This window comes from Diceros bicornis, chromosome 14 (genome assembly GCF_020826845.1).
Source record: "Diceros bicornis minor isolate mBicDic1 chromosome 14, mDicBic1.mat.cur, whole genome shotgun sequence".
NCBI classification, from domain to species: Eukaryota; Metazoa; Chordata; class Mammalia; order Perissodactyla; family Rhinocerotidae; genus Diceros; species Diceros bicornis.
Window position 1 is genome coordinate 13904016 of NC_080753.1, and position 23530 is coordinate 13927545.

A 23530-nucleotide genomic window follows, 5' to 3' on the forward strand; every position below is an offset into this window, starting at 1 on the left:
GGCTTTATCACAAATACTAGAGAGTGAAGATTCGTGGCCATTTTTTGGCATCTATATACCATAAGCACCTACTCTGCACTGTGCTAGGCCTGGCTGAGGATGATTGGGTTATTACTCCCAGGAATAGTTTAGTTTCACAGGAGATAAATAGACTTAAGACAAAACAAAGACTTGCAACTATAAATTTTATCTGGACTTGGGGTCAAGGGGCCTTTTCAGTGGTCCCTGAAATCTCATCACCATAAGCATGGACACGGTGGGATGGTCAATATACACCAAAGATGTGGTGGGAGAAAGGCCCATTGCTCCATCTTTAAAACTTAGTTATTCTAACCTGCCATCATAAAGGAGTATGGCAAGCGAAGCAATTTCAAATACAGTCTGTGAACAGAATCCTCTTATAACAATGTAAACAAGCAGTAATATGCAGAAGCAGTCTGTTGCTCATTTGTTTTGGTGCATGTTTTTAATTGTTTTTGAAGTCCCCGTGATTTTTTCCAAGATGTGTGTGCTAAGCTATAGGACACCATTAATATTTTTTTCTCCAGGTTAGATATAAACTGTAATGGACTAAAGCAAGCAGGCTAGGTGACAATCTAACATGGAAGAAAAATGATTTGTAATTCAGATAAGACAATAAAAGTAAATTATTCTTTTATATGTGTTAAAAGGGAAGACAAAGAAGTTCATTAAATCAAATTTGTTGTGCAATTAGCACATAGTTGGGGATACAAGACTCACAATTCTTATTGAGTTGCAAACTAGTTGTAGATAACTGGCACAGCATGATTGCACCAAAGGCCAATATATAATAGTAACATATCTACCATCATTAGTTTTTTTAATAATGTTTTTTAAAAAAGTGTTTGTCAATAAAAAGAATATTTTAAAGAGAATGAAATAGAACTATTTGTCTGACCTGACTAGGAAAGTAAACTTTTCTGTCTCAGTTGCCAGGTCAACGGAAGACCTGATACATTATATATCTTTCTAAATAAGTGAAAAGGTTCTAGTACTAATTTTGGGTAAACTTCATTCAGTTTGGTTTTTAAAACCATAGTAATCTAATTATTTGTTTATGGCAGATTTCAACTTAGAGGCACTCAATTCTTTCACGCATCCCTTTATTCAGTAAACTTTTCCAGAGACTCTACTGTACTGTGGTCACATGGCTGGTACTGGTTTCAGAAATCATTCCTGAGCTTGGAAGCCTAAGGGAGGGAGAATCAAAAGTCACTTGCCCCAGTATCCATTTACACCATAGGAGTGGCAGATTAGGAAACCCCATACTCAAAGGTTCCTCTCGGAATGAGAGTCAGGTGGTGTTTTTTCAGGATCGACATGTACGCCGATGGCACCCTGGATCTCATGATGATGATTGCACTGGCTGCGTTTAAACCCCGTGAGGAGAAAGAGGAGAATATTGCTTTAGTTGTGGGGAAAGCTAAAACCCGTTACTTCCCTGTCTTTGAAAAGGTAGGCTACAAGGATCTGGGACTTTTACATTTCCTGTTGCTGATAGGAATATTTGAAGAAACAGAAGCGATGTTAGAGCTTTACTGCATTTGGACCAAAACTTTATTAATAAGGATTCCAAAACAAATAACATGTATAATTATGGAACCCCCAACAAAACAGGATTGAAATAAACCAAGTGCAGTGAAAGGGTACAGTGTTTCTGTTCTGATTTTAAAAATAAGCCATCAGCCCAAGGCATCACCACCTCGAATTCACTGTGTCAGTCAGATATTTCTTTAGATTTAATGCTATTGGCTAATCATGCCTCACTCAAAGGACAAAGTCTCTTAAACTTACAATTTTTCTGAAGTCGTTTTGGAGTGAATATGAATTACAAAAATCCTCTCAGTACATCTGGCAAGGTTCCAAACCTAAAGGACAGCATGTGACGTGATGAGAAAGTCTTGTTAGCACAGGGTTCCATAGATAGATGTTTGCAGGCCAAAAGAATTCTGTGGTGTTTATCTTCAGTCTTAGCCTTGGGAAAGAATGATTCCTTGATGACTAAACTATAATTAAGGGTTCTGCTTGTACCTCAGACTGCTAGTCAAGAAAGTTCCTGTTTATTTGGGAACAATGTACAATGTTGTTGAAATAATTAATATGGGTAATTTAAAAAAATTACTATGGTTATTTGAGTCGTATAGTTTAAGTTATAGAGTCAAAGAGTGCTTTATCAGACCACAGATTTTGAAATCTATGTGGCCTGATGTGGTACTTCCCAAAACATTTAAAATCATTTTTTTCTTCAAATCAGGATCAAATTCAAGTTCATTCGTTGTAATTAGTCAATTACATTTCTTAAGTCTCTTTTAATCTATACGATTTCCCCCTTTCCTCTTTTTTTCCTCCTGCATTTGTCTTGTCCAGTTTCCCACAGTCTGGATTTTAGTAACTGCAGCACACTCCTTTATTTCCTAGGTTTCCTGTCAACTGGAAATTAGAATTTGAAGCTTGATCAGATTCAGGTTTGATTATGTTGGCCAGACTCCTTCCCAGGTGGTGGTGTGTAGGTCATTGGGAAGCACATGTTGTCTGGTTGTCACTCTTCTTATGACGTTAATGTGATTGATGATCAATGCCTAGACCCCGGATTTATTAGTGGATGCAAAATGTTGACATCCCAATCTTGTTAGTTTCTCTTCACTTATTAGCTGGAATACTTTCTATACAATGAATCTTCCCATCATAATATATTTGGTCACCCTGGGGTATGGTTTATGTAGGAAAGGAGGATCAATGCTTGATTCTTTCTTTTTATTCACCACTTTTCAAAATGAGTTAGTTACCCAGCATCTTCAAAGGAGACCAATGAGTTTATTAATGTTTTGGTGCTTTAAGTAACATTAGAATACTACTTACTGTCGTGGATTTAAACATATTTTCTATGTTTTGGTCAGTTTCAGAGCTCTTATTCTTAATGGGGCTCAAATATCCTATCTTTTGGCCAGTGGTATCTTCTTCAAGTTTGCTCCTCGTCCTGTTGACATGACCCCAGAAATCTTTGATGCTTCCTTGCTCTGTGGTACGACAGGATGCTCCAGGCTTAGCTTGTACATTTCCTTCTCCAGACTTTCAATCAGCCATCTCTCCAAGAGGTCTGGTTACTTTCATGTTTCCTAGGTTTTTCATACCGTAGTATTCATACAATGATAATATTTGTAGGACTCCAGTGCAAACAGACAAAGCAATTGGCAGAGACTGCTCTGGGGGCTCCATCACTCCAAGCCCTGCTCAACAATCTCAAGGGCTTGGGGTTCAAATTCTTAGACACTTACACACAACAGTGAAACCTGCCACCCTGGATGATGTGTTCTGGCCCACTCAATCTTCATTAATCAGGTGCTGGATTATTCAGAACATTCAAATATAAAACTGTTGTGTTTAACTTGGAGTTGGATATAATAGTTTTTTTTTTTTTTAATGTGCCTAGTGTCTAATTTGTTCCTAGAGAATCCTTTGGTAAAATGGAACTACATGATTCATTCATATCCGGGTTGCTCTTTCTGAAACAAGTAGATGCTAAATACTTCTTGAGTCTACTCTTTGCCCAGGACTGTGTCACTTCTACTCTGTAAGACAAGGATGTATTAAATAATTTTGATTGTGTTTTGAATTGAAATGCAAAGTTACTATCTTCCTTATGTTGAGTTAAAGAGCAAGAAACTGTTTTAAAATAATATGTCACCCTGATATGTCACTGGGACTTGGCTTGTGTTATTTTTTTGTTGCCAAGCCATCTTTCTTGATATCCCTTCTGATCAAGAGCATCTATTCTGGAGGCTGCTGGCTGGAATAAGGCATTCTCCCTGGGGCTTCGGGATAAGGTTTTCTCTGTGTGAAGATATGAGCCTGAGCAGAAAACAAACCCTGATTCTCTGATTCATCCAGATAACCAACTACTTTTGTTAAATCAAAGAATATTATCTACTTGAACTCAATGACTTAGATGCTGTTTTGTAAAATCATGTAAGTCCAACTTTTTGCACTCAGAGATTAAATTTTATTTCTGAAAATAAGGCGAGTTTTAAAAATTATTTTATGAGAAGTAGATGCTCCTCATATAAAAAATGGGACAATACAGAAATGTAGAACATAAAAGAAATTAGTCACTACTACCCTCACCACCAAAAGATAAATGTCAGTTATTTTCGTGTATTTCCTTCCAGTCTTTACACTATAAATAAGTTTTTATTTACTTTCAGATTTTTATATAATTGTAATTATACTGAAGATAATTTCACCTGTTATTCTATTATTTTAAATGTTTTCAAAAGCAGAACCTACCACTCGGCATTAACAAATGTCAACAGTTTTATTTTCTCGCTTAAGAACTTTTTCTTTCTCCTTAAAACAAATCTATACAGATAGTTGAACTCTCTTTTGCACTGTACCGAAGTATTATATTCCTTCCTTTCTCCCTTTCTAGAGGCAACCACTGTAAGCAATTTGATGCAGATTCTTTCTGTCCTTTTTAAAAATAGATACTTGGCTTTGGGTTGTTTAAAAAATTTTTACACAAGTGTGTCTTAAAATATTTTTATATACAGAGTGCCATACTATAAGTTTATTCTCCAACCTCCTTTTTTCAATCTACTCTATACTTTGGAGTCATCTAGACAAATGTTTTATTATTACTAATATAGTCACATTTACTTCTTTCATTTTATTTTGTTTTCCATTTGCAAATACAAAGTTTTTCTTTGCCTTTCCTTCCCTCCTTTTCTATGTCCTGTTAGATTGATCAAGATTTTCTTTATTCCCAATTTTTCTTCTGATAGTTTGGAAGATAAACATTTTTTTCTTAAACTATTAGTGACTATCCTCTTCTCAATAAGCCAAGGCTTTGACTTCACTCCAACCTTCTCTCTCCTCCCTTCTCCCTTTTTTGTTGAGTAATATTTTAGATCCAACTTGATTTTAAACTCCCCCAATTAGTCTTTTTTTTTTAACAGTCAAAATTTATGTTGATTTTTCTTTTTCTCTTTTTTGTTTTTTGTGAGGAAGATTAGCCCTGAGCTAACATCCATGCCAATCCTCCTCTTTTTGCTGAGGAAGACTGGCCCTGGGCTAACAATCCGTGCCCATCTTCCTCTACTTTATATGGGACACCGCCACAGCATGGCCTGACAAGCGGTGTGTCCGTATGCGCCCGGGATCTGAACCCCAGGCCGCTAGCAGCGGAAAGTGTGCACTTCACCGCTACGCCACAGGGCCGGCCCCAAAGCTTACATTGATTGATCAACATGTTTAAGGGATTTCTTTGCTTACCATTGCTCCTTGCCTCTCGTGCCTTTCTTTTCGGTATATTTTCCTTCTACATGAAGAACGTTTTTTTTAGAGTTCTTTCAGGAAGAATCTGTAAGTGGTTAGCTCTTTCAGTATTTGCCAGAAAATATCTTTACTTTACCTTTACTCTTAAATAATTATTTAGATGGTTATAGAATCCTAGATTAATAATTATTTTCTGTAACACTTTGAAGATATTATTACAATGTCTTCTGGCCTTGATTGCAGATATTTAGAAGTCTGCTATTAGTGTGGTTATTTTTCCTTTGGTGGTACTGTATTTATCTTTTTTAGATTTTTATCTGATATACTTTCAATACTGTGTTTACTTCTGGATTTTTTTTTTTTATTAGTCTCCTTGGTGTTCCTTTTCAATCTGAAGATTCTTTCTCTTTTTAAAAAATTTCTGGAAAATCCTCTACCAAATAACTCTTGAAAAAGGTTTCTTCCCTGTTTTCTCTACTCTGTCCTTCTGGGCTCCTGTTAGATACACGTTGGAGCTCCATTCTGTTTTCCATGTGTCTTAATTTCTCTTTCATATTTTCAGTATCTTTATTTCCGTGAGTTCTTCAGCTCTATGTGCCAAATGACTGATTTTTTTTTCAACTTCTCCACTAAGTATTTTTATATTGTTTATATATTTCATTTCACAATTTTTATTTGTATTCTGTTCAAACTCATGTGCTCTTTTTTTTCTACATGCCTTTCTTTTCATTATCTCTTGGAACATTTTAAACATTTTTAACTCCTTAAAGAGTTCACTCTTATTTTTGGCTCTGTAGCTCAAAATTCTCCTTTTTTCCTAAGTCTGTTTCCTCTGTCTCATGGAGGAGTTGTCACATGTAATTTGTAAGCTTGTCTTCAGCAGGAATCACCATATATTTGACATATTTGGTATATTCCATTGACTTTTTATCTTCACAATTATTAGAGTATTCCTTGGCTGGGATACTCCAGAACTCGTTGATTCTTGGATATTTTTTTCATCCATACTAACGTTTATTTTTATTCTTGTATGTATCACAGGAAGAAATGTCCTGCCTGAATTTATCTTTGTTCCTTATTTATGGAGTCAACCCATATTAGTACATCTACTCAAAGCAGTACCTGAGGAATTTTCATATTCACTTTTCACTGCATAGTAAAAAGGCTCAGGTTTGGGCTTCCGGTACCCCAATGGTGACTTATTTCTACCTGTGGTATAGTAGCCAGATTCTAGCTAATGATGACCTTTGTGTCTCCCTTACTGATGAGTACAGTTTTGCTTAACCAGCTCCGGGTTTATAAATGAGAACTCCATACCAGTACTTCACCACTCAAGAAAATCACTAACAAATTTCCAAAAAGATTGTGCCAATTTACAGCAGTGTGTAAGAGTATTGGTTTTATCCTATCCTTGACAGCATTCTTGGAGATTATCAAGAAAAAGATTCTTTAGTGAATTTGATCTGTTCAAAATGTTCCATGCTTTTGTGTTTAGCCAGGCAAAATAGTCTTTACTTTTGTTTGATACCCTTTGTTATTTTCCTTTCTGTAGATTTTGAAAGACCATGGAGAGGATTTTCTCGTTGGCAACAAATTCAGTTGGGCAGACATACAACTATTGGAAGCTGTTTTAATGGTAGAAGAACTCAGTGCTTCTGTTCTTTCCGACTTCCCTCTGCTAAAGGTAATGTTTTAACATCCACACAAAACCCAGGAAACAGTGAATAGAGACAAAGACTGAAGCAAAATATGCATCTGGGTCAATCTCAAAAGAAACTTAAGAAGACTATTTTAAGAATCATTATTTTCATTCATTTTGGTAATTTTCTCCTGCTTACGCTATAGGATCGTTAGGAAATAAAACCTTATGAAGGGAGAAAGAATAGGTTATTTTGATTTCTAGCACAAACATTTAGCGTTTTCCATATTTTTTAGTGCTTTGAGTGTTTTTTCCTGAAGAAGCAAGGTTGACAAATTTGTCCTTGTTTCTTTTCTCCCCAGCTCCTACCAGACGACTCTGCCCCCCTTAATCCCTCTGATGCCAAAGCCCCCTCGAAATCTCTCGATTGTTCAGAGCTTCTGCTTGGATGGCGCTGCCTGTTTCCCCCTGAGATGCCTATCTTCAGACCCCTCTGTCTCTGAACCCTGCCACTGTCAGTCTTCACCGGCCTCCATTCTAGTTCCTTAGAAACATTTTATCTAATAGGTGACCATAGGTTTTGTCGTTTAAGAATAGCGTAAATTAGACATTTGTATGAACCAAAAAAAGAAAAGAAAAAAAAAGACCTAACTAGCCAAATGTGGCTACATTAGACACTCTGACCTATTATTTTATATTTTCCCCCAAAGAGGATCATAGTCAATATTGTTGTGTGGCCTGCTTTTAACATTTTTTCCAATTATCTTAAATATTTTGCATGTCAACAAATATTCTTCTGCAATATCATTTTATTCGATTTTATTTTCCTTAGGCAGTAGTCACATCATTCTGAAAAATCAGCACTATATAAAAAGGGTGTAAATTGAGAAATATCATTCCCACCACTGCTCTCCCACCTTGCCAACCCTATAATCACTTTTATTGGTTTCCTGTATATCCTTCCAGTGTTCCTATTTATGCAGATATAAGAAAATATGAGTACATATTTATCCCCTCCCTTTTCTTACACAAAACAGAAAATAGTATATATTCTCTTTTGCCCTGGGCTTCTTTTTTAACTAGACAATGCATTCTAGAAATCTTTCCCTGTCAATAGAGGGACCTTCCTCTTTGCTTTTATATATAACATTTTATTTTTTTAATTTTATTTATTTATTTTTTTCCCCCAAAGCCCCAGTAGATAGTTGTATGTCGTAGCTGCACATCCTTCTAGTTGCTGTATGTGGGACGCGGCCTCAGCATGGCCAGAGAAGCGAAGCATCGGTGCACACCCGGGATCTGAACCCGGGCCGCCAGCAGCGGAGCGCACGCACTTAACCGCTAAGCCACGGGGCCGGCCCTGTATATAACATTTTAAATTTCTTGTTTATATTTCTTGCAGGGATGTACCGTAAAATACATAACAAATTTTCTTTTCTTGAAAACATAGGTTATTTCCAATTTTTCACTCTGCAAACATTCTTACAGTTATGTCTTTTCTCACAGCTTATTTATTTCCTTATAATAAATCCCTAGAATAGGAATTGATAGATCACAGGATACGAATTTTTTATTTTTTTTATTTTTATTTATTTATTTTTGTGAGGAAGATCAGCCCTGAGCTAACATCTGATGCCAATCCTCCTCTTTTTTGCTGAGGAAGATTGACCCAGGGCTAACATCCATGCCCATCCTCCTCTACTTTTTATGGGATGCTGCCACAGCATGGCTTGATAAGCGGTACATAAGTGTGTGTCTGGGATCTGAACCTGCAAACCCTGGGCTGCCAAAGTGGAGTGCACGCATTTACCTACCACACCACTGGGCTGGCCCCCAAGATATGAATTTTTTTTAGAGTGTTTAATATACACTGCCTAATTGTGACAATTTTTTTTTTCTGAGGAAGATTCACCCTGAGCTAACATCTGTTGCCAATCTTCCTCTTTTTGCTGGAGGAAGATTTGCCCTGAGCTAATATCTGTGCCAATCTTCTTCTATTTTGTATGTGGATCGTAGCCACAGCATGGCTGCCGAGTGGTGTAGGTCTGCACTCAGGAACTGAACCCAGGCCGCCAAAGCAGAGCATGCTGAACTTAACCACTACACCACCTGGCCGGGCCCAATGACAATGATCTTTTAATAAGATGATTTAACTCATGCTAAACATACCAGCAATTGTATTCCCCTTCCCAAGAACATCCAGCCGACGTGCTGAGGGATTAACTCAGATTCAACACACTGGGCTCCATAAGCTGCCAGTCTAAGCATCCTCCCCCCATGATGAAGTTTTGATTTTTCTTAAAGGTTGTGACTTCTATTGAGGCCCTGATTTTACTGTTTCTCATTTCAGGCCTTTAAAACAAGAATCAGCAACATCCCTACAATTAAGAAGTTCCTGCAGGCTGGGAGTCAGAGGAAGCCACCCCCGGATAGCCACTATGTTGAAGCAGTCAAGACTGTTCTGCAGTTCTCATGGCAGCGCCAATCAGAGCAAACCATAGTTTCTAGGAGTAAAGTGTTTGAAAAGAGCAAAACCATAACGCCATCAACAGCAAATGCTGATTAAAGGCAATAGGAAACCATTCTCATGTGTGAAATTTTTTTAAGCTTGTCAATTGTGGATGATGGTTACAACTTTTACGAAATCATTGTTCTGTGTAAATAAATAGGAGGCTGATACATTTAGGGCGGTGGCCTACATAGGGCACTGTTCTTGCTGTCTGCATCAAGATCGGGACCACTGGGGGAAGAATGAGCAGAGATTTGGGGGGCAGGTTCTCTCCAACACCCACATTGATGCTGATAGAAAAAAAGTGGCAGACGACCAATCGGGAGCACGATGATGGCTGACGCTAGTAAATCCTAAGGGGAAATGTGGGGGACAGAGAATGTCCAGGGAACACCATTTTGAGATCTGAAAAAAAATCTTGGACAGTTAGGCAACCCTATTCCGCCTACCATGGCTGCCAAGAGTGGGTTTTGCTTTGATGAAACAACTCCAAGCAACACGGATGATACAGAGGAAGGGCTCAATCTGCTCGCCACAAGATAAAAGGCCAAACAGGCGGTGGTAGAGAAAGAACTTTAATAAGCGATAAGTTAGCATGTCAGAAGATGGTGGACTATTGTCCTAAACACCCCATCTTAAAGGGGAATTGATCTGGAAATGACTTATGTAAGGTGAACGGGATTGGAGAGGGGCTGAGAAATGTCAGGTGATGGATGACTGCAGAACATTGAGTGCTTCTCTGTAGCAGATCTGCTGAGTGCAACCTTCCTGAAGAATCTAAGAAAACCTCAGTTACTTCTTTATCTGGGACAGAGGAACAGTTTGAGCAGAGGACAAGTTATTCTTTCTACCGGTCACAGATTCGTTTGCCTACGTACAGTTCTAAGTGTTTTTCCAAAGCACGTTGTGAGAATAAGATGGGGAGGGGAGCATGTGGCCTTGGGGGCCGAAGTTCTGAGTCCTTTGCGCAGGGACGACTGCCTTTCATATTTCTTATGACAGGTGAAGCTTACAATCGGTCATTTTAGCTTCTCAGTGCTCCTGCGTGATGCTTAGTCAGGCGGAGGGCTGTCGGCAAGTTACTCTCTTATCAGCAGTCCTCCTGCTGTTCTGCAAGGCAAGCTCAGAAACTTCGGTTACTTTGTTCCCACATTAACCTTGTGATACAGGCACAGTTTCATCCTAATCCAGGAAAACTTTAACCCCTTCATCCTTGGTTTCACCGAGATAAGATATAACCACTGAATATTTACACAAATTGACCCAGGATTCCCTAGCCTTGGTATACTTTCTTTAAGGATAACTGGTGTGTTCCCAAGTTGTGTAATTTGGAGCTAGGCTCCAAATGGGGGCTCTGTTTGGTGGGGGATGGAGGAGCTGACTTGCTGATAAGGCGGCTATCCAGGGCGATGTTACAGGCACAGCTGTGGCTCCCGGTGGTCTCCAGTCTGGAGCATGGCTCCTGCCAATGGCTTGGGGTACATGACTCTCCCAGCTCTACCCTGCTGCTGGGACGTCCTGCCCAGGCTGCTGGCTGAGGACGTATCCACGTACATGTCCTTACTGGTGAACTGACTCAGTGACTCACTAGACTTGATGCTATTTTCCCAGGGCCGACACAGGGAGTGATCATTCCTGCACCACACCCTGCCCCTCCATTCCTCCTCCCCTCCTTAGATGATGGACTGATCACAGAGTTATGACAACTGGGCCATTCAGCACCCACCACCCCCACCCATGCGGGACCTGAGCTCCTGCTCCCAGGGTGGTCAAATCCCAACTTGGGAATCAGCACATAGCTAATCACCCCATTTCATCTCCCACCCTGGGAAAGCCATGGCCAGCCACCACACAACAGATAAGACAGAGTGGGAGAAAAGGCTTGTCAGAGGAAACCCTGCCTTCTCCGTGTGGGATGACTTTTTCCTCTGACTTCCATCAAAGCGGAGAGTCTGACCCGATAGAAATTAAGTGGAAAAAGAAATGACTTTTTAATGATTCAAAACTGTAAGCCAATTTCCCTTTGTTACAATCACATGGTCTTGTAAATAACTCCAACAGATCAGAAGGCTATACAGGAAAAACTAAATTCTGCCCCTCCCTGGATTGTTTTCTAAAACAGCCACTTCCTGGGTCCTCACTCCTTGCCCCAGTGCCTCCTTTGAGAATCCAAGGGCTGTATGGTTGAATTCCCAAAGTTCCACGCCAGTTTGCCGGGGTTCTATTTCATGGGTTTTGAAAAGAAGCCATAGGTCTGGCACGTTCTAGGAGCACACCACAAAGGCACCTGACAACAGAGGCAGCCAGCCAATGCCAGAGCATGTTTCGTTGCCCGGTAATCCCATAAATACAACTTGCTCTCTTTCTTGTAATAGTCTTTATCTCTTCGTTCTTCCCTATAAGGTTCTCTTTGGGCCCACTGCCTAGCTACCCAAACTAGTAGAGGCAACTCTGGGGGCCCAAAGAGTGAGCTTCAGAGACCCCAATAGCACCCAGCAGCATTCAAAGCCACACTTCTACTTCCCCATCACCAGAGAGTCTTAGCTTTGGACCGAGAAAGCAGGACAAGTGAAGGCAGTCACCTTGATACCGGCTCAAGACAAGGCTGACATGAGGGAAGCCACGCTGTAGAAAAGAAACCCTATTGTAACTTTGAATGACCTCTGACAAACTAAACTAGCTGGATATGCACCCTCCAGGAGATCTAACTGCTCTGTAGATTTTATGACCCCTGCTTGCACATGTACCTCTCAGCTGCAATAAGATGATAACTTTGTTCTTTTGAGTTCTTTAGGAATGTGATAACCCCCAAACAGAGAGTCTATGCTGATAGCCATCATCAATGAAAACTAAAAGATCTAGTGTGGCACTCCCAGTCTGTAACACCAGGTCAACATTCCTAACCCCCTCCCCTATAACCCACCCTCCTATATAACTGCTGTAAGATGTTGTGCCCCTTAAGATGGTTCTTTCAGACGTGAGCCAGTGTGGGAGATCAAGATTTGGCCACCCTGAAATATATCTCCTTACCTTGATTGTTTTCTCTGAAGGACATTTGACCTCCCCCACTAACTGCCTAAAGAATTTGACATGGTGGCTCCTTCCTGGAACAGATCTTCTATCATGATGGCTATAAAGATAATGTAAAATAGATGTTACAATGGGAGGGGCACCAAGCCTCTTTTATCAAAAACTCTGTCTCTCACTGACCGCATTATCTATAGATGACCCCGAAAAGAATTGTCCTCCTGCCCTCTGAAGTCCCAGGCCACTACCCACCCTCAACACGCTCCTCGCCTTTAGCTGCAATACTTAAGCAAGCAGCTTAGACAGAGGGACGAGTTGCTCATTTCTGAGTTTCTCCCATGTATACACGTTATTAAATTTGGTATTATTTTCTCCTGCTAACCTGTCTTGTTGATTATTTGGCCAGCCATAAGAACCTTAAGGAAAAGGGCAGAGGGAGATTCTCACTCTTCCCCCGACACCAGCCATCTTCCCCCTTGCTAGCAAGCTGTAATAAAAAAGTCCTTTCTTTCCTACCACATTGCCTCTTGACTATTGGCATGTCTTGCAATGGGTAGGTAACAAGCTCAACACACCCATAGAAATTGAGGGGTGAGGGAGCTTGGAGGTCCCTGGTCCTCACTTCCAGAAGATACTGGGATGGAGAGCCTGTTACCAGCCTTGTTCTCCCATTTCAGGAGTTTAGCACTCAGGCAAGTGGGAATTTCTTTTCTTGGTGACTATAAATATCCCCTGTTTCAGTTAAAGACTATTTTTGTTTATTTGTTTTGACCTCAGTATACAAAGATTTAAGGGGGGCAGTGGCCCCCCTAAAGACTCCTCCTAACTTGATGCCAATAATTAATCCTCCCTTTAGACTCCAACCTGAATAGTAAGACGTGTGATTGCTGCATGAGTTTCCCAGCACAGGCTAGAGGGAGAAAAGTTAGGACCAAGTCAGAGATGGTTGCTCCCACTGGATGGCCAGCTCTGAGAAAACTGAGAGAAAGGGGGTTGTTTTTGTCTTTTGATACCAGACCAAGTGGGCTCGCCTCCTGGTGAGTTAAATAAGATTCCACACCAGTGGAAGTTGTCTCACAAAGTAAAGTGTATTTGCAGCAAATAGGAGGGCATGAGAAATCATTTCCAAAGTCATGGCATCCCTGAAGAAAGGGAAGTAGGAACTTTTACTTTGGTTGGGGAATGAATATTCAAAAGGGAGAGGCAGGTATTTGCTTGCACAGGCTCAGCTGGAAAATATGCTTCTGCATACTCTTCAGATTATAGTAATGAGGCTTAATCTCCTCCTGGAGAGATCTTTGTACAAAAATTAAGGCAAGGTCATGGGCGTGGCTCTTGTATGGAGGCTTGGTTAGCTTCAGGGTGGTTGCTGGTTGTGTCTCTGTAACATATAAACAGTTAAATGCTTCCAAACCCACCCTTGAGTTCCTCTGGCGGTGAAATTTGATCTTTGATTTTTTGGGGGAGTTTGGGTGGGTGTTGGAGTTGTTGCTTTTAAGCAAGAAAGGGGACTTATTAGCACATACGTTGAAAGAACAGTGTGAACTCAGGGACTTTCAGACTGTCAGGATTGCTCACACCTCACTCTGTGTTGGCCTCGGGTTCTTCTGTGATTGGCTTGTCCTCCTCCAGGTGACCCTGGGGTCCGCATTGAGATATTGCTGCAGCCACAGTGGAACCACGTGGAGGAGGCAGAAGAGGTTCCTCAAAGAGGCAGAGCAGATATTAGCAGGAGAAGAGGGGAGAGATGCCAGGCACACAGAACCATAAAGGTCTACTATCTCCCCAGTTCACAGGTAGGGAAAGTGAGGCTCAGCAAGCCCCTTACCTCATGGGCCAAGCTCCCCCTATGTTGCACTGCCAGTAAGAATTACATCTGGTTTTAGGGATGGCAAAATTAGACCCAGAGAGAGGAGGGTCACAAGCTAATGAGTGGCTGGACCAAACTGGCTCCAGAAATCAGGACTCACGGTCTTTCTAATATATTTGGCAGTAGTGTGTGTTCGTTTGGGAGACTGAAGATAGCTAGGAAATAGATGTTTTCTGTTTGCTTATGGAGTGGCAATTTGGACATGGCGCTTCTGTTCATAGCCCCCAGCAGCAATTATAACACTAAGGGTTAGTATACTTTATTTTGTTTTTATCTTTTTTCCCAAGCCCATTCCCATGCAGTAGCTATTGGATGCTCCCAAAAACTTTGCAAAGTAGGACTTTTTTCTTTTATATTATAACACTATTGGAACTTGATGCATAAGACATTGATGAAAGAAATTGAAGAAGACACAAATAAATTGAAAGATATTTCATATTCATGGATTGGAAGAATTAATACTGTTAAAATGTCCATACTACCAAAGCAATCTACAGATTCAATGCAATCCCTATCAGAATTCCAATGCCATTTTTCACAGAAATAAAACAATCCTAAAATTTGTGTGGAATCACAAAAGACCCAAATAGCCAAAGCAATCTTGAGAAAGAAGAACAAAGCTGGAGACATCATGCTCCCTGAATTCAAACTATACTACAAAGCTATAGTAATCAAAACAGTATGATATTGTCATAAACACAGACACACAGATAAATGGAACAGAATAGAGAGCCCAGAAATAAACCCATACATATATGCTTGATTAATTTATGACAAAGGAGCCAAGCATCCACAATGGGGAAAAGATAGCCTCTTCAATAAATTGTGCTGGGAAAACTGAACAGCCACTTTCAAAATAATGAAACTGGACCCCATCTTACAACTTACACAAAAACTAATTCAAAATGGATTAAAGACTCAAATGTAAGACCTGAAACCATAAAACTCCTAGAAGAAAACATAGGCGCTAAGCTCCCTGACATCGCTCTTGGTGATGAGTTTTTGAATCTGACGCCAAAAGCAAAGGCAACAAAAGCGAAAATAAACAAGTGGAGCTACATCAAACTAAAAGGCTTCTGCACAGGAAAGGAAATCAACAAAATGAAAAGGCAACCTACAGAATGGGAGAAAATATTTGCAAATTATATATCTGATAAAGAGTTAATACCCAAAGTGTATAAAGAACCTGTACAACTCAATAGCAAAAAAACCAACAATCATGTTTAAAAGAGCAGAGGATCTGAATGCACATTTTTCCAAAGAAGACACAGATGGCAAACAGGTACATGAAAAGATGCTCAACATCACTAATCATCAGGGAAATGCAAATCAAAATCTCAATGCGATATCATCTCACACCTATTAGGATGGCTATTATCAAAAAGACCAGAAATAACAAGTGTTAGCAAGGATGTGGAGAAAAGGGAACACTTATACACTGTTGGTGGGAGTGTAAATTGGTACAGTCACTATGGAAAACAGTATGGAGTTTCCTCAAAAAATTAAAAATAAAACTACCCTATGATCCAGCAATTCCACTTCTGGGTATTTATCCAAAGAAAACAGAATCACTAACTTGAAAAGATATATGTCAAGATATGGAAGCAATCTAAGTGTCCATAGATGGATGAATGGATAAAGAAGACATGGTATATATATACACATATGTATCTCTCTATATATATATACACACACACAATGTAATGTTATTCAGCCATAAAAAAAATGAAATATTGCCATTTGCAACAACATAGATGGTCCTTGAGGGCATTATGCTAAGTGCAATAAGTCAGACAGTGAAAAACAAACACCATATGATCTCATTTATATGTGGAATCTAAAAACAAACAAACAAAAAACCAAGTTCATAGATATAGAGAGCAGATGGGTGGTTGCCAGAGGCAGGGGGTGAGGGATGGGAGAAATGGGTGAAAGGGGTCAAAAAGTACAAACTTCCAGTAATAAGATAAATAAATCATGGTAATTTAATGCATAGCATGGTGACTGTAGTTAATAATACTGTATTGCATATTTGAAAGTTGCTAAGAGAGTAGATCTTAGAAGTTCTCATCACAAGAAAAAAAATTTCTTTGTAACTACATATGGTGACGGATGTTAACTAGACTTATAGTGATCATTTCACAATGTATACAAATACCGAATCATTATGTTGTATAACTGAAACTAATATAATGCTATATGTCAATTATACCTCAATAAAAAACAAACAAAAACTTTATTGAAGTGAAACAAATATATAGTTAAGAGGACAAATATTTCATTTACAGCTCAATTTTTTTTATTTTTGTTTTCACAAATGCCACATTTCTTTTTTTTTTTTTTCCAGTGAGGAAGATTAGCCCTGAGCTAACATCTGTTGCCAATCCTCCTTTTTTGCTGAGGAAGATTGGCCCTGGGCTAACATCTGCGCCCATCTTCCTCTACTTTATACTTGGGACGCCTGCCACAGCATGGCTTGATAAACGGTGCATAGGTCCACGCCTGGGATCTGAACCTGCAAGCCCTGGGCCACCGAAGCGGAGGGCACAAACCCAACCACTACACCACCGGGCTGGCCCCTTTCCATTTTTTAATAGAAAGCATTACTAAAATATAATTTATATGTTATAAAATGTTCAAAGATTTTTAGTAAGTTTATACAGTTGTGCAAACATCACCTCTCTCTAGTTTTAGAATGTTCCCTTCACCCCCAAAAGTTTCCTTGTTCCTAGTCAGTCGCTATTCCCACCCCCAGACCCAGGCAACCACTGATCTGCTTTCTGTCACAATCTATTTTACTTCTCCAAAATAAAACGGGCTTGAACCGACAATGCAGCAATAATAATCCCAGGTCACCTTCTTGTGGCTTTCTCCTCCTGTAGCAAATCCAGCAGAATCTCCCTCCTAAGTGAGGAGCTGTGCTACTTAGGCCTGAAGCTCCTTCTCTCCACAGTGAACAAAATAAGGCATCACGACACCTCCAGTCAAAAAGAGATTGTCAAGGTCCTGCAGAAGAAATCTCAGAAGCCCCTAAATCAGTTAAGGATGTTCAGATATAATCTCAAGAAAATAGGATTTAATGCAAAAGTAAGCTATACTTCAATTAGTAGTTTCATACAGCGGTGTGTAAAGAAAAGGCGGCCAGAGATCAGGAATTTGCAGACTGTTCAGCCCTTGAATATGAATATTATGGCACTCCCTGACCCAGAGCTTCCCAATCTGTGTGTCCCAGACGGATGGGTTGCAGGGACCAAGATATTGATACCTCAGCCTTTGGGGCAGCTGGCTTGGCCTTCTGGTTTACCCCCACGGCTTACAAATAGCACCATTTCTTCTTCTGCCAGCTTGTGAAAGGTTGGGAAATTGTCCTAGGGGGGTTGATGGTGGGCTCTGAGTTTATAGTTTCATGAGTCAAGCCAGCTCTCAACATCACCCCACTTTCCTAGCTTGGATTCTGTGTTCATCATAGGGGGCCAGCCCAGTGGCGTAGTGGTTAAGTTTACGCACTCTGCTTCAGCATTCCTGGGGTTCACGGGTTTGGATCCCGGGCGCAGACCCACACGCTGCTCATCAAGCCATGCTGTGGCAGCAACCCATGTACGAAAAATAGAGGAGGACTGGCAACAGATGTTAGCTCAGGGCCAATTTTCCTCACCAAAACAAAACAAAACAAAACAAAACAAAACAAAGCAGAATGTATTCACCATAGCTTCTCTTGTAGGTTTTTCTCTGGGGTTGAGGGTGTGTTGTCCAGCTGTCAGGAGCATTCGGGTCCTTTTGGCAATTATTTTCTTCTAAAATAACAGATATCTCTGGCTTGTATATATGTTTCATGTGTGTGTTTTATTGTGGTAAAATATGCATAACATAAAATTGACCATGTTAACCATTTTTAAGCCTACATTTCAGTGGCATTAAGCACACTTACATTGTTGTAGAACCATCACCACTACCCATCTCCAGAAATTTTTTATCATCCCAAACTGAAACTCCGTACCCGTTAAACAATAACTCCCCATTCTCCCTCCACCCAGCCCCTGGTAACCTCTATTCTATTTTCTGTCTCCATGAATTTGCCTATTTTAGGTACCTCATAAAGGAGGAATCATACAACATTTTTCCTTTTGTGTCTGGTTTATTTCATTTAGCATAATGTTTTCAAGGCTCATCCGTGTTGTAGCATGTGTCAGAATTGAATTCCTTTTTAAGGCTAGCTTCTGTGTTTTTCATGGAAGTAAGTTCCCTCCCGTTGTGGTCCCTCCAGAGGCACTTCACAGAATTGTTTCAGGACTTTGAGAGCTGACACATAGCCCCTGGGCTAGATGACCCTACAAGATACCACCACCTTTGTTCAAGAAGCCAGCTGGGATCCTGTTCTTTCTTCCTTTCTCACAACACTCCTCCCTTTCACAATTAGTTCTCAGATTTATGTAACCTCTCTTTGCATAATTTAGACTTTATACCTCATATTTAATTGTGGTAAAAACCTTTTTCCCTTCTAAAAGGAATTTCAAGTATCAGGAAATAGATACGGATATATCAGAGATAAAGGTCCTTCATGCTGAAACTATGCCACACAGAGATGTCTTTAGACAAAGGTCATGAAAGAAAAGTAACACTTACTGGGCATTTTCTATGGACCAGGCTGTCTTCCAGGTGCTCTACATCCATTGTAAGATTTAATCCTTTCAACAACCTTCCGAGAGACATACGATCATTTGAGTTTGTATAGGTTAGGAAATTGAGGCCCTGAGAAGCCGTGGTACCCAGGTTCCCAGAGACTGGACCAGGACTAGGGCGAGAAGCCAGGCCTACTCATGCCAGGCCCCAGGCGCCTTCTTCTTCCAGAGTTAAGAGCAAATAGTTGTAAAACACAAGGCTTTAAAAAGATCCAGACACTGGTTGGGGAGAGATTATTCCATGTTGTCTCCCAGGATGGCCTCTGGTTGCTTTAAGGAATCCAGTTCTGAGGGGACCTCCCTGCTCGGCCCAGCCTCCGGTGACAGCATTCTAATAAGGCAGACCACCAGGCCAGAGGCCCAGAATGGGCCAGAGGGGTGATTCGCTTTTGCTTTCTTGGTGGTGGTGGTGGAGAACTGCGGGAGTCCTCAGGAGGTAGGTCTGTGTGGCCCCATTCTCCCTCAATGCATCCCCTAGATCTGCCACCCGGACTCAGGCTGGCTTCGTGACCAGACTTCTAACCACCTGAGACAGTAGCCGTTCCAGAAGATGTGGAGCCAATTGCCCTCCCTCTCTCATCCGCACTTTCCATTTTCATTCTTCAGTGCTCTTAGATTCCCTTTCCATAGCCTCTTCTATTTTTAATGATACAATAATCATAACAGCTACTGTTTTTGGGTGCCTGCTCTGTGTCTAGCACAAAGTTTCTACTCTTACTTAATCCTCACAACCATCTTATAAGGTGAGTCCCAGAGAAGTTAAGTAACTTCACACAATCGTAGAGCTAGGAAGTGGTTGAAAGGAAGTTTGAGTGCAGATCTGCCTGGCCCTGGAGTGCCTGCTGCCAATCCTAATAGCAGAGGACAGGGGGATGGAAGGACCTGTGTCCTTATTAGATTGTGTGAAACGAGGAGATGGAGGTGGAGAGAGGGGTGGAGAATTCTCGAGGTCTGCGTTAAGCTGTACCGCCTATTCACAGGGCTGTGATGTACACCCAGAAGTAGCTGCTATTTCCCAGTAGTCTAAATGCCCCCGGCGTCCTTTCACACTTGCAAAAGAATCCAATAATCTAGTTAATTCAATTGTTTTTCCTTTCAGGTCTTTGTGGTTGAATAATTTAGTTGCATTTATTATCCCCAGGAGGCATCATGGAGAATAGCTTTCTGTAGTGACAAAGCATCCTGTCCAGTGTGAAACACGCAGACAGAAGAGTCACAGGACTGCAAGAGATGCTGGAGTTAACTGAATCCCATGACACCCCTAGAGACACGTCTGCCCAAGGGGAGGGGCAGCCCCCGGTCTCTTCCAGGAAATGGAATTGCAAAACCTTTTCCATGTGTCAGATTATCCCCATCTGAGCAATTTCCAAAATCATTTTCTGTTTAATCTGGGCATCCACATCAAGAAAAGCAAAAAGAAATTCTTGAAATATTTGGTTTATCTGTAGACTCTAAAGACAGACATATATTCCCATAAATGAAGTGACTTCTACCAAAATTAAAAATCTGAGGCTGCCTGCCAACTCTTACTTCGACCTGACATGTGTGTGAATCCAGTGAGGGACTTAGGCAGAGGCCTGACACTCAGCAGACACTCAATAAACCACAGTTTCCTCTTTCCTCCCAAACCTAGAAAGGAGGAGTCAAGATTTTTGCTGATGACCCTGAAGACAACATCTGCCTCCAGGTTGTCCAAATAGGAGGTGGGAGGCCTTGAAATCATAACCGAGATGAGTTGGTTCAGTGGCAGCCTCACTGCTGGTCCTGGGCGGGGAAACCTACCTGCTCCCAAATGCTCGCTCAGCCCAGTGCAGGTGGGGTTTCTCCTTAACCAGCCTTTCTGGGGCTGGCCCCACAATCCAGTCCTGCCCCCTGTCACTCAAAAAGAATTAGCTTTGAAAAGCGAGATTGTGGGGAAAGGGTTCCTTTACTCTGGAGATGGAAAGATGGGATGAGATGAGACGAGATCCTCCCTATCCTCCAACACCAACGTCTGCAGGAAAATAAGTGATCTGAAGCCCATGAGCAGTCCAATCACTGGAGAAATTAAGAAATATTTCCACTGATAGAAGAGAGATAACACCCCCAGTTCAGCAATTCTGGCCAAATGGTGCCTTGTACGTCTTTTGACAAAAGAAAACAGTTAAGCCTCACAGCCGGATTGCAACAGCAGCAGAAAATAACAGACATTCCAAAGACTGCTGGTTCTAAAGCACTGATTCTTGTGCAACTTCAGCTGCTGTCCCCTTCTGTCCCCCACTCCGGTGTGGACGGCTTCATCAGTAGTGAGCACTTGTGTCTGAACTATCCACTCAGCCTACACGATTTACACTCACTGCTCCAAGTGTGGCCAGACCAGCAGCATGGGTGGCTCCTGGGAACATGTGAGAATCAGGCCCTGCTCCAGAACTACTCAATCACAATCTGCATTTTAACAAGATCCCCAGGTGATCTGTGCTTGCACTGAAGTTTTCGACATGGCCTTGTACTATTATTATCTTTCCAAACAATTGCAGTCTTGGCTCCCCAGGTGGAATGCCATCCTCCCCAGGGGTGAGAACGTTCTATTCCTTTCATCTCCTGCCTGTTATGTATACCATAGGAGTCATCAGACATTTACTTACTAAGGACAACTTCAAGGCCCTGCCTCCGACACAAACAAACCAGCCACAAGGCCATTCAGGAATAGGGTTGCCAGATTTAGCAAAGAAAAACACAAGACACCCAGTTAAATGTGCATTTCAGATGGAGCAATGGATAGTTTTTGGTATAAGTATGTCTCAAATGTTGCACGTGTCCTGTACTTTCTCTAGCTCTGCTACTCAGGAGTCGAAGTCCTGGGCTGCCCTGTCCACCTTGCGCACCTCCATCTCTGCCTGCTTTGTGTGTGAGACCCTCATTTGCTTCCAGGAGTGGTGGCTTTGGTTCATGTTCTCTTCAAGCCCCAGATCGTGGTTTGCTTCCTCTCTCCCACTGTGGGTGAGAGGTACACGGTGTGGTGAAAACAGTGTAGACTTTGGTATCAGAAAGACCTTGGTTCGGGCTCTGTCATCTGGTGCCTAAGCCAGTGTTATCTTTCTAAGCCTCTGTTTCCTTCTCTGTAAAGAGAGGGCATTGGTGCTCTCAATGCCATAGAGATAGTGCTGACACAGAATGCGTCGCTTTGCCAACGTCAGTGGCTCTTCTTGGTTATCTCTTGATAACTGGATCCTTGGGCAGCCCTGGCAGTCTGGCCTGGTTGCCCTTGGCGCATACTCTACTCTGATATTGACGCCAGAGAATCGGATGTGAATAACACTTAAGATACAAACCAGGGCCATCCTCACATAGCATCTGTTAGTGGTCTGCTATGAATTCAGCTCTGATTTAGGCAATTCCTGGGTTGCAAACGTAGGATGAGATCCTTTACTCAAGTTGCTTCCAAGCAAAGTGTAATTATATGGTAATTTTTGCAATTAGAGCAACTTTTTGTTTAAGAGGAAACAGTATTTAACTATTCTCAATCAATAAATTTTGGTGATCTAAATTGCATTTCAAACTAAAATATGTTTGGCGTATTATAAATTCCATGCATTCCACAATGAGCGTGTACTTTTTTTTTCTTGCATCTCCACTTGCTTCCTTTTGCTCCTTTCAACCACTATCGCTGGCACCACTAGAGGTCAGGAGAGGCGAGAAGGCACGTTCTATTCAAACGACTTTTGCTTGTTGGTAACTCAGTGGGAAAGGAAGCTGAATTTTCCGGTAGTATTTTTTCCCAGATGGGGAAAAAAAAGCCGAAATTGACGTATACATTTAATCTCTATTTTCACTAGGTCTGTTATATAAGCTGCATGTATATTTGATAACAGCTGAATAATCAAAAAAGCTAAAGAAGTACCATTTTTACAAAGTGTGTTGCTTCTAAGGTTTAATTAGATTTTAAAATGGAATTAGCAGCAAGTCCCAGCACCAGCTGTTAATGGTGCACGCGCAGCATAGGGAGCCCAGGTTCCAGTTAAGGAAACAATATTTCAAAACAATAAGAAAGAGGAGCTTGGGTTTAAAAATTACATCTGTTTGCTTTTCCTCAGTCAAGATCTTTTAGTTTTTGGTTTTTCAGCTTTTGTTTTCAGTTCTTTTTGTTAACACATATATTTTTAACCACAGGCTTGCGTTCCTAGCCTTTGCCAATATGCTGGTAGGTGTTTAGTCTCTGTGCCCTTCTAAGCATTTTGTTCCAAGGAGGGACAGAGAGCTCCTCTCCACAGTGTTCCAGACCTGGTGGGAGAGACCAGACTGGTCAATCTCAACCTAAAGCCGTCTAGGGTTTGGCTTTAACAGAGGTGCCAACTTGATTATTGAAGAGTTTGAAATGGTTTGTTTTCAAAGTAGAACCTTGTAGCAAAAGGGGCACATATTGAAATAAATGCTCTCTTTAGAAGAGTTTATTGAAATGAGTCTGGAATTTTTAGTTCCCTGTTGTTATCTGAGAAAACAAATTGGATTTTAAACATAACAGGCAGAAGTGATCA

At 41.0% G+C, this 23530-nt stretch overlaps 1 protein-coding gene across 3 annotated transcripts in view; it reads left to right on the forward strand.

Annotated features, from left to right (window-relative positions):
- The window catches only part of LOC131413571 (glutathione S-transferase A3-like), a 49861-nt gene that overhangs the window by 7255 nt on the left and 19076 nt on the right, over positions 1-23530 (forward strand). The window contains exons 5-7 of one of the 3 annotated variants that reach the window (XM_058554151.1): positions 6845-6976; positions 7294-7445; positions 9282-9337. The exons of 1 other annotated variant lie outside the window; for it this stretch is intronic. In XM_058554151.1, coding sequence (XP_058410134.1) covers positions 6845-6976; positions 7294-7434 — 273 coding nt within the window. In that variant the 3' untranslated portion in view covers positions 7435-7445; positions 9282-9337. Of the gene's footprint in view, positions 1-6844; positions 6977-7293; positions 7446-9281; positions 9509-23530 lie in introns of those variants that run through there. One more of the 3 variants, XM_058554149.1, reaches the window with a different exon arrangement.